Source organism: Hippocampus guttulatus, chromosome 7 (genome assembly GCF_054856545.1).
Source record: "Hippocampus guttulatus isolate MCC_2025c chromosome 7, RoL_Hgut_1.0, whole genome shotgun sequence".
Lineage (NCBI taxonomy): Eukaryota > Metazoa > Chordata > Actinopteri > Syngnathiformes > Syngnathidae > Hippocampus > Hippocampus guttulatus.
Window position 1 is genome coordinate 14,441,075 of NC_141267.1, and position 10,680 is coordinate 14,451,754.

At 41.5% G+C, this 10,680-nt stretch overlaps 1 protein-coding gene across 1 annotated transcript; it reads right to left on the bottom strand.

Moving 5' to 3' along the window:
• Positions 1-2,032: 2,032 nt before the first annotated feature.
• Positions 2,033-9,812, bottom strand: LOC147202390 (ras-related protein Rab-8A). The gene is made up of 8 exons (XM_086115667.1): positions 9,631-9,812; positions 9,184-9,244; positions 6,260-6,320; positions 5,153-5,230; positions 4,571-4,660; positions 4,024-4,089; positions 3,897-3,947; positions 2,033-3,805 (listed from the first exon to the last, which is right to left on the bottom strand). The coding sequence occupies exons 1-8, from the start codon at positions 9,752-9,754 to the stop codon at positions 3,716-3,718; spliced, it is 621 nt and encodes a 206-aa protein (XP_085971793.1). The 5' UTR covers positions 9,755-9,812; the 3' UTR covers positions 2,033-3,715.
• Between the last annotated feature and the right edge of the window lie 868 nt (positions 9,813-10,680).

The window sequence follows — 10,680 nt, forward strand, 5'->3', positions numbered from 1 at the left end:
ACAAACCAGTCCTGGCGGGGGGGGCGGGGCACAAATGAATCATGCGGAACAATGAGGTCATACGCAACATTGTCATGTTGAAAAAAAAATCAGACTGTCCAGCTTTAACAAAAGAGGAGAAAAGAAACAACCGTGAGACAAATACAAATGTACTTGGAGGAAAAAACGTGTTTTTTTTGGGGGGGGTTCTTATTATTATTTTGCTTCATTGTTGGTTTCAAATTTGGTTCGTTTTACTGTATGTGGCCTGGTAAATCTAAAACAGAAAAGTGTCCATTTTTGGTTTGTTCTTAACTATTTCATTATTTTCATTTTGGAATAAAATCTCCACCAAACTTCCATCCATCCATCCATTTTCCGAACCGCTTGATCCTCACTAGGGTCGCGGGGGGTGCTGGAGCCTATCCCAGCCGTCTCCGGGCAGTAGGCGGGGGACACCCTGAATTAGTTGCCAGCCAATCGCAGGGCACACAGAGACGAACAACCATTCACGCCCACACTCACACCTAGGGACAATTTAGAGCATCCAATCAGCCTGCCATGCATGTTTTTGGAATGTGGGAGGAAACCGGAGCACCCGGAGAAAACCCACGCACTTGCTATTTTATTTCACTGAAACTGAGTCTACAAGCTTTTCTTTTCGCCAAATCCCTTGATAACAGTAATGGGCCACGAGACTTCACTGCTGGACTAAACGCCATTCAAAGCAGCAACACGCACACACAGACAGATATTTAGGGACTAAATTCAACTCCTCTCCCAACACTTCCCGCATTATATAGTAAGAATTTACTCGCAACCGTAATTTCTGTTCATTTGATAGCAATTCTCTTGGCTGCACTGATTCCAGTACGTATATTTGGATATTAGATTAATTTATTTCTCAAGCCAATCAGATTTCAGCCTCCACGTGTTGCCATGTCAATCTAATCTGCTCAGTAGTGCTGACCGATGTAATTTAAATTACATTCAATGGATCTTTTATTTACACAATAACATGAGTATATCCACATTTAATAATCAGCATTTTTGTTTAAGTATTTTATTTAAATTATTTAAGGTTATCGGATAAACAATGATGTGACGATGATGTTGATTGTGCTTTTTTTTTGGTCCTGAAAAAAAAAGAATAAACGTTTATCTTGGTGTCTATAAATTCGTACTGTGGGGTATGATTAGCATAAATTGTATCCTTGAGGGACAGTAAATTAACTCGGTGCCGTTGTTGACACATGACAGTTGACTACTTTTTTTTAGCTTTGAGTTGTCGCCAAGAGAACCAGTTTTACTGCCACTCATGTTTTACTGCCCTGTAACAAAATTCCTCTTTCATTCATTCTGAGGCCAAATACACATGGGCATGTTTCCCCTACCCACCCAACACAATGGTATATTGTGAGTAATTTAAAATACAGATGTCAGCCAAATTATGTAGCAGCCGAAAAAGACACGACGCCAGACGTATAGCAAATCTGAGGGGTGTACCGATTGTGAAAGCAAAACTGGTTTTCAAAGATTGAGGGAACCTTTTCATTAGCAGGATGTTTTTCCGAATTTCCATTGTTCATCAAAACACCGGTAGCGAGAGGATAGGAAGAAATTACCAGGCTTCAAATGATAACAGAGGAACTTTTAAAAACCACACCCAACGTTTGAATTTAATGATTATAGAAGCAAAAATGGTAGATCACGTGATTTGAAACATATCATACAAACATGCAATATTTTAGTCTTGATTTTTTTTTTCGTTGGTTGGCTATCAATGTGTTTAAATTCCTCCGCAATGGCTGCTTTTGCTGTTGTTTGTAGTCAGTCATTTTTTTCCCACAGGAACAAGAACACACCTACTTAATGATTACATTACCTAATTGTGTTACAATGAATTGGGGCGGAGGCATCACCTCAGCTGGAGACAACTCATTTCAAGGGCATGAGTCAATCGCAATTCCCTGCCAACTTACAAAACAAAGTGAGTGCAATTTGAGGGTGCACGAGAGTTCAAACAATAAAACTGCAACCGACACACACGCAACACTTTCAATCCCATCTTTTAATAAATCATGAAAGTACACATACAATATCTACAGGTGTGTAGACAAATCAGATTTATGAAACTACAGTACAATCGTTGCAGGTCTTATGTACAATTTCTGAATGATGTCAGGACTTCCTCACGTAATGAAATTTCAATTTTGCTTGGGAAAGAAAATATTTGATAACCTCCCAAATTGAATCTTAAACCCATTTCTAATCAGGCAAACTTGAGATTTAAATCCACAGGTCGAGAATCACTGAGGTCATTGTAATGAAAGTTCAACAATTTTCTATATTCTCACATACAATATGAATTTGGAGTGACAGCAAGACAATAGAAATAGCAAATATACTCTGCACGTTTCTCAAATAAAGCTCTTTTGAGGTTCGTATGCACCCGGAATGCATAGTTCAGATGGCTGTGCTAAGAAATAACAAGGATACATCCAAGTTAAATGTCCACAATGCTGGAAACATTTCCGATTCACTAAAAAGGGAAATGCGGACAACACTGGCCATCTTCATTTTCATAAAATGCATTTCAGTGCTCGGGTGTTTTTTTTTTTTTGTGCATGAACAGGTGCAGTCAACAAATGTGAAGGAACGACAGATCCGAAAAGGGTATTTTTGTCTTTTGTACACAAAGAACACGGGGGGGGGGGGGGGGGAAGTGCATGACTGATTGATAAGAACATAAAAGGGCACTTTGTCATTTTGGTGCTATGTCCTGGGTTTTTTTTCCCCACTCCATAAATACTGTTACAGCACAGCCACCGAACCAAGGCCCTCAAAACAGTCGTGTACTGTATGTAATCCCCCATTGGAAACCGGCAACTGGAAGAAGTAGAAATGAATTTAAAAGAAAAAAAGTTTTAATTGCCACTGTGATCCCCCTCCTTTGTGCTGCTATGACACCATTTCCTCTTGGTGGGTGATTTGACTCTGAGGAAGTGCATACATTGAATTGGCAGCCATCTTTGTGCCATGAAGATAAACATTGTCAATGACTCAAGCCCGACTGGCCTCAAATGACATCACACTGCATACCCAAGTGCTCACAAAAACAAAAGTCTCATCTTGGGGGGGTGGACAGGATATAAATATAAGCCCCCGTGCTTATATGATGAGGAAGACGGTTTCATAGGGTGGGGGGGGGGGGGGCTAATAGTGGTGCCTTGACTTGCAAATGCAATTTCAATTTTCAAATTTTGAATTGGGACGCAGTATCTACTTGGTGCCTTCTCTGAATATGAGGAATGTAGAGTACCCAGTTGGCTTCGAAAATAGGAAAACTCAACGTAAGTATACAAAAAAATAAACTTTGGTCAATTTGTACTTTTGGGCTGTGTCTGGATGTTCAACAAAAGCTTTAAAAAAAGGGGGGGGGCTGGGGGTGGTTGGTCGAGGTGGTTCTTAAAAGTCAATAAAATCTATGTAGGTAGCAGTCGTACAAAACATAATGGCCTCGGCATGTATGTAACAGGCCACCGTAGTTTAATTCACAGGAGTCACGGGAAGACTGGTTGTTTAACGCCACCCTGGGTGGAGAAGACAGCTGAGTGAAAAGGAAGACGGGTTAAGACGTTTTAAAGGAGAGATCCGAGCCGGCTCTGTCCAGTTCTGTCCAGTGGAGGGGGGAGGACAAAAGTTAAGGCGATCGACGGTGGATGCCAACGGCGGCTCACAGGAGCGAGCAGCGGAAGAAGCTGCTCTTCTTGGGCTGCTCTGTGATCTTCACTCCTTGACTGCTGCCTTGGGGGTTGTTACCCTCCTGGAACGCATTATGAACAAGAAGCGCTCAACAACATCTACCCTCACCTCCTATTCTTCTTCTTCTTCTTATTATTATTATTTCTGCTCACCAGCTTCTTGTCCATCTTGGCTTTGATATCTCGGGCAAGGGATAAGAAGGCCTGCACATAAGCGGTTCAACGTCATTGAAAGCTGTGGGGTGGTGTCAATGTTAGCAATTGTGAAGCGAGAACGTACGTTCTCCACGTTGATGTTGGCCTTCGCGCTGGTCTCCATGAACTTGATGCCATACTCCAGGGCCAGCTAAACAGAAACGCAGTGAGACAAAAATCTGTTCAGCTCATCTTGTGCGCCTATCACGTACCTTTTCTTAGATTACTTTGGGACACATATTTGACATCATTGGAGGAAATTCACCTAGTCACTACTTTTGTGCTCAGGCCAAGCAACAAAAGTATGACTGTGGCACCATCTTGTGGTATCTTGGTGTCACACGAGGTTGAAGTGTGTTAAGGAGTTTCAGTTGAACAAAAGCAGTGCTTTGTCAACATCTTACGGAATTGTAAACCTTCATGGAATACCGAGGGTCCATCATTTCAAAAATTGTCATCATTGTTGATGTAAATTTGTTGCGGTGCTAACTTTTGGGTTTTGGTTAGCTGTAAAGCTATCTTGAGCTAAATTATGACAAATAAAATCATCCTACCATTTTAACGTCTCTTTCACGGTGTTCTAATTTATGAATGCACCTGCGTGCATCTTATCTCAGAAATGAAATTCAAACCTTTTCTCCTCTTTCTTTTGACACCTGTCGCTTGTCATTGACGTCACATTTGTTTCCGAGGACCATTCTCTCCACATCTGCAGAGGCGTGCTGGTGAAAGGAGAGTCACATTATCAACATTATAAATAGTCAGTGCAAAGGTCTTCAGTTTCGCTCCTGCAGATCTGAATTGTGAAATTTGCTGGATGATAAATACATCAACTGAATTTGTTGTTCTGCTGTGGTGTCGGACTGAATAATCTCAGTCCAAGAGTGAGCCGTAGTCCATCACCAAGTCCTAATTACTAGCAAGTATTTGGATGAAAAACACTTCTAGGCCATACATACAAAACAATCCAATAAAAACAGTAAGCACAGTAGAACATAAGTCCGCCTTCCTGTGCTGCACGATGGCACAATCATACCCTGCTACATAAACTAGTTCACTGTGCGCCAGCGATAACCTCCAAATAGTCGTAAACCGAAGACAATGCCGCCACCGCCAATATATAATGTCTGATTGGTGCACACAATCTTGCAATTTACACATACACAAAAAAAAAAACATATGCAGATCAAAGAATTGACGTTTGTAACATTTACCTCTTCGATGTTTCGTATCCAGTTCTTGATGTTGTCAAAGGACTTCTCGTTGGTGATGTCGTATACTAGCATGATGCCCTGCAGCGTTCAGAGGAGACCAAAGGTGAGTGAGCGACAAAGACATTCAGTATGTGCCGAGGCAGACTTAGAAATTCTGCGGTACCTGGAAAAAAAATATCCTTCGGTTTCAAATGCAGACGAAGAAACCAATACACTAAATCTGAGGATGTACAGTGAAGCCCCCCCCCCCCCATATCCAAAGTTAAAAACAGAAACTAATCAAAATCTTCAGGAAACCTCACAAGGATCGAGTCCAAAATTGCCTTTTGATCTCCTTTGGCTTGTGTGTTTTGTGGTGTTGCCACCACAAATGGGCAGAGAACAGGACAAGGAACTTTATATGTCAAAGCAATAGCGGAGCAACAAAAGTGGAACGTCCACAACAAAGGTGATGTGAAGAGACTCGCCTCCGAGGCCAACATCTTGCACGCCCTTTAGTGTTCAGTGCACTGTTTTTTTTTAGCTTTTACTGTTCAGGAATGAACTTCTTGTTACACTTGTAAAACAGTTAAGAAAGTTTAAAAAAAAAGTGACGTTTGAAGCCGACTTGCCGTCAGGATTTTCAACAATTTTCCAGCCCATCCTATCAAAGGGGAAGCATAGCGTGGCATTACTGCGATGCACAAAAAGACGCCGTGATTATTTGCCAACACCCCAAAAGCTCACTATGGAAAACAAGGACAGGTTTCCTATTTGGCCATGTTGTGCAAACGTTACCTGGTTGAGTGAAAGGATTTTCGTCTCTTGCTGGAAATATCACAGCGGGCTTCACTCAGGGCCCATCCATGATGCTCTTCTTTTCTAACAGATAAATGTTCTGTCTAATTTCTGGCTTTGTCTGTCCATAGTTGGTGACTTTATATTATTGCAAAGCGTTCTCTCCTCCTGTGTATTTTATTTTGTAAGTACAGTAGTACTGTTATGGGAAAATATCAATGATGTCACGAGCATCTAACCAATGTCAACTTTAATCTTATTAGTTCGGCATGAAAAAAAACAAAACCTAAAAATATATTTAAAGTTGCGGTAGTATGATGAGCATCCTACCATAGCTCCTCTGTAGTAGGCTGTTGTGATGGTCCTGAATCTCTCCTGGCCCGCTGTATCCCTGCATGGGAACAATGAGTAATAACGCCTTTTGCTTCAGAGAGCAGTCCACGATCAGCATCATATCTTGAAAATGAAACTTTTCTCAAAGACGGTATGGTTTGAAGACTGAGAGAGGCATCTGTTTTTTTTTTTTTTTAATTTGAAGTCATCACTTCATGGTGAAGAAAATAATGGAGGGAAAGAACTGTCGTTCATGTTAGAGGGACGGTGTGTAAAAATTCAAAAATTTTCCCCCACTGTTCATTGTTTAAAAAAAAAACACTTAATTTCAATATAGGGCGGCCCAGTGGTCGACTGGTTAGCGCGTCAGCCTCACAGTGCAGAGGTGCAGGGTTCGATTCGGCTATGGCCTTCCTGTGTGGAGTTGGCATATTCTCCCCGGGCCTGCGTGGGTTTTCTCCGGGTACTGCAGTTTCCTCCCACATTCCAAAAACATGCGTGGCAGGTTGATTGAACACTCAGAATTGCCCCTCGGTGTGAGTATGACCGCGAACGGTTGTTCGTCTCTGTGTGCCCTGCAATTGGTTGGCCACCGGTTCAGGGTGTCCCCCGCCTACTGCCCGAAGACAGCTGGGATAGGCTCCAGCACGCCCCTGCGACTCTTGTGACGCAAAAATGGATGAAGGAGAAGCCTCCCCAGACAGACGGCTGCCATTTTTATGTTACAAGTACCCGAATTAGACAAATTTAGCGAGCGGAGTTCCTCAACACGACTTCAGCACGAGCAACAAAAGGCATGCACTTAGTCCGTCACTCGAGGAAATACTAAACGTCGTTTGGGATGACATTTCGCTTGTCCCTCTGCTGAAGAAATTGGTGTCTGGTGTCTCTGAGGCACTGTAGTGCGCGTTCTTTAAAATGTACGCACTTCGAGCTTAGGGCGTTGCATTCCATAGTTTATTTCACCACTTAATGGCACTAAATTCCAAACACTGTACCTTTAAAAGGGCACCAGACATAAATAATGCTTATATCCTTTATAAAAGTTCATCTGATTTTATTTTCATTTTTTTTAGATAGTTTTCTCGGTATGTGAAAATTCCTTTGATGCAAATGTAAATACGAAAAGACTAAGTATCACAAAACTGTCAATTGTTCTGCCTGTTATATATCTTTGTCGCTATAAGCATTAAGGGACACCCCCCCAAAAGATTATTTTTTTTATATTAATTAAATTAATGGGTTATTTTTTTCCCTACCAAATATCAGAATTAAATAAAATAAATCAAAATCAATCAGGCCTAATGCATACGTCCAACTGTTCAATGTTTAAGTGCATTTTACAAAACTTTCTGTTCACTTAAAAAAGCTATAATGCATAATTCAGAGCAGCGGGGTTGGGCAACGTATATGAATGTGAACAATTCCAGTTTCGTGTTTTGATTCCGGTCACAAACGATTGTCGATTTTGATTCTTTTCAGGGGTATCCAAACAATGGCAATTCATTTATAGCGGCTTTCAGCAAAGATGAAACAACCATTTGACACGACCCGTGTCATTTGCCTGCATTGTACTACGATACTTCCCTTCTCCACTGAGTGGCAAGGCAGGAGGAACAGAAGAGATTTGTTCTTATCGCTCATTTCGTTGTTTTTAACCCATCAGTTATCATTGTTTGGGGGCACGCCAAAATCTTGAAAAATGCTTGATGATTTGCTTTATTAGCTAGCGATTTTTTCCAGCGATACGGTATATTTAAAAATAAGTTTAGCTTTACGTATCTTTACCGACCCTGATGAATTGGCCCCTTCCCCCCTTTGATTTTTCCGTATGTGGCCATACCAAGTTCATCCCCGGTTTAAACGGAGATCCAAACCACTTTTTTCAACTTTACTATGAATCTCTCAGAGTTATTTTTAACCGGTATGAACATCAAATTTATTAATTAGAGTTTTTTTTTACTTTGACGAGACTCTCGCTTTACTTTTTTGAAAGCCTCATGAAACTAAATGCACACACAAGCGTAAATACTGTAAGTACACACAAAGCTTCCACAAATGGACTAATTTGCTGTGTAGACAGACTAAAGCTGAGCAATTTGGGAACCCAATTCAGATAAGAAGCAGGTACAAATGTGCCCGTTGAGGACACACACTCGCTTGGTATAGAAAATACTGTACATATGCAAATATTAGCTTGCGATTTGCATTTGAGTTGACCCAAAGTTTAGTTGTTACATGTGACAATGCCAGCATTGACAATAGACCTATTTTATCATCTAACTAATTGTGTAACCCGATTAGGACATTGAAGTTGAGTGCACCATCGGCTGACTCTTGGCGCAGGAGGGAACATCAAGCTAGTCAGACATGGCACTTTGTTAACTAAAACACATCATGCATCTCCTCTAATCTTATTGTAAGTGTTGCACAGAGGCGATTCTTCATTTAGTTTCACAAAGCCAAGCCACTCTTATGATCGGGGAGGACTTCCGTCCACCTCTAAGCTTTTCTGTGGTTCTTCCAATCTATGATTCATGTGTTGCAAAGTGCAGACAGTCTGACACCATAAATTGAGTGGCTCCTTCCCCTCTCGCCTTGCAATGAGAAGTTACTCAGAATTACTATTGAATAAACACAGACAGACAGAAAGTGTCCTTTGTAAAAGTATTTGCCACCGTATGATTATAAATTTCACTTGAAGAAGTGACTTACTTTTCTCCTTTATGGATTTATTTAGATGCACCTGTGCATGCGGTGGATACGTAGGTACACAAGCAACGCAATCAAGATAAGTTACAGCGTATCATTGATGCATCTAAGACCAAACCAAAGAGTGAAAAAATGAAATGACATTCCGGATGCTGAATGGCTGAGCTTGCAGTCTCAGCATGTGATAGACAGTGTGTGACATATCTTACCATATCTGTAGCTTAATCTTCTTCCCGTCTAATTCTATTGTTCTGATCTTGAAGTCAATACCTAAAAAAGTACAGGTGGATCATAAAGTAGTCGGATATTGGCATATGTTGTGCATTTGATGGATGATTTGCGCAGAACTTCCGCTCTGTGTGGTTTAGCACTCAGATGGTCGTGAGAAAAATGATACAGCTAACCGTTAGCTTTAGCCAGTCGGCAGGAAATGGTTTCGTGGAGAACACTTTAATGTCACATTAGCGGGAGAGAACAATGAGTGACTTTGACGTTCCGGGGGCTTTTCGGGTTCGAGTTCACATTGAGGGACAGAATAATTCCCTTCAAGCGAGCTGCTTCCTGGCTTTAAAAACTTAGCAACAAATTAGCATCGAGGGATGGGCAGCTCCTCGGACCACTCTGTCGGCCACACTAACAATTTGTCACGTACTCACCTATGGTGGAGATGAACGTCGAGTTGAAGGCGTCCTCTGAAAATCGGAACAGCACACACGTTTTCCCCACCCCGGAGTCGCCGATTAAAAGTAGTTTGAACAAGTAGTCGTAAGTCTTCGCCATGTTATTAGCTAGAGCTTTACCGCTGCGGATATCCCGCCTCTTGTGACGTCACCTATGATCAGCAGGCTGCCTATTGGCCTGACCAACTGTCTATTATCGGTGCCGTCGTGGCTCCGGAAATCCGGGTTGGGTGTGTTGGTTTTATGTCAAAGCCTACCCCCCAAAATCAAAATCGGTGGCAGGAAGTAACGATGATCAGTACAATACAATACAGGAAAATACAACACAATTTTATTTATACTTAGTTGTCGTACAAATACATGTACTTTTTATTCTTTACTTTTTCAAAATACGATTAGATTATCTGCAGTGCTGGGAAGTAACCAGATACATACTTAATTTGTATTTATACTATAATACTTCGTTACTGTGCTACTTGTATTTACAAGACTATTTAATTTTCTGACAAGTTTCTTCCTTTTCTCCTAACATTTTAAACTATATACTATTTATGACAAAATATGTTCCTAATTTATTTCCTGGTAAAGGGAAGTAACAAAGTACAAACACAGTGTTGCTGTCTTTCACTCGATTTTCAGGTATCTGTTATTTGTTTGAGTTTTTTTCTTTTAGCATCCATCCATTTTTCCGATCCGTAGCCTATCCCAGCCATCTTCGGGCAGTAAGCGGGGGACAACCTGAACCGGTTGCCAGCCAATCGCAGGGCACACAGAGACGAACAACCATCCACGCTCACACTCACACCTAGGGACAATCTGGAGTGTTTGATCAGCCTGCCATGCATGTCTTTGGAATGTGGGAGGAAACCGGAGTACCCGGAGAAAACCCAAGCCGGCCTGGGAGAACATGCAAAGTAACACAGAGGAAGCCCGGAGCTGGGATCGAACCCACGACCTCTGTATTATGAGGTCGACGTGCCCACCGGGCTGCTAGAAAGTTTTTACTTTTCCTTTATCTTTTACTTA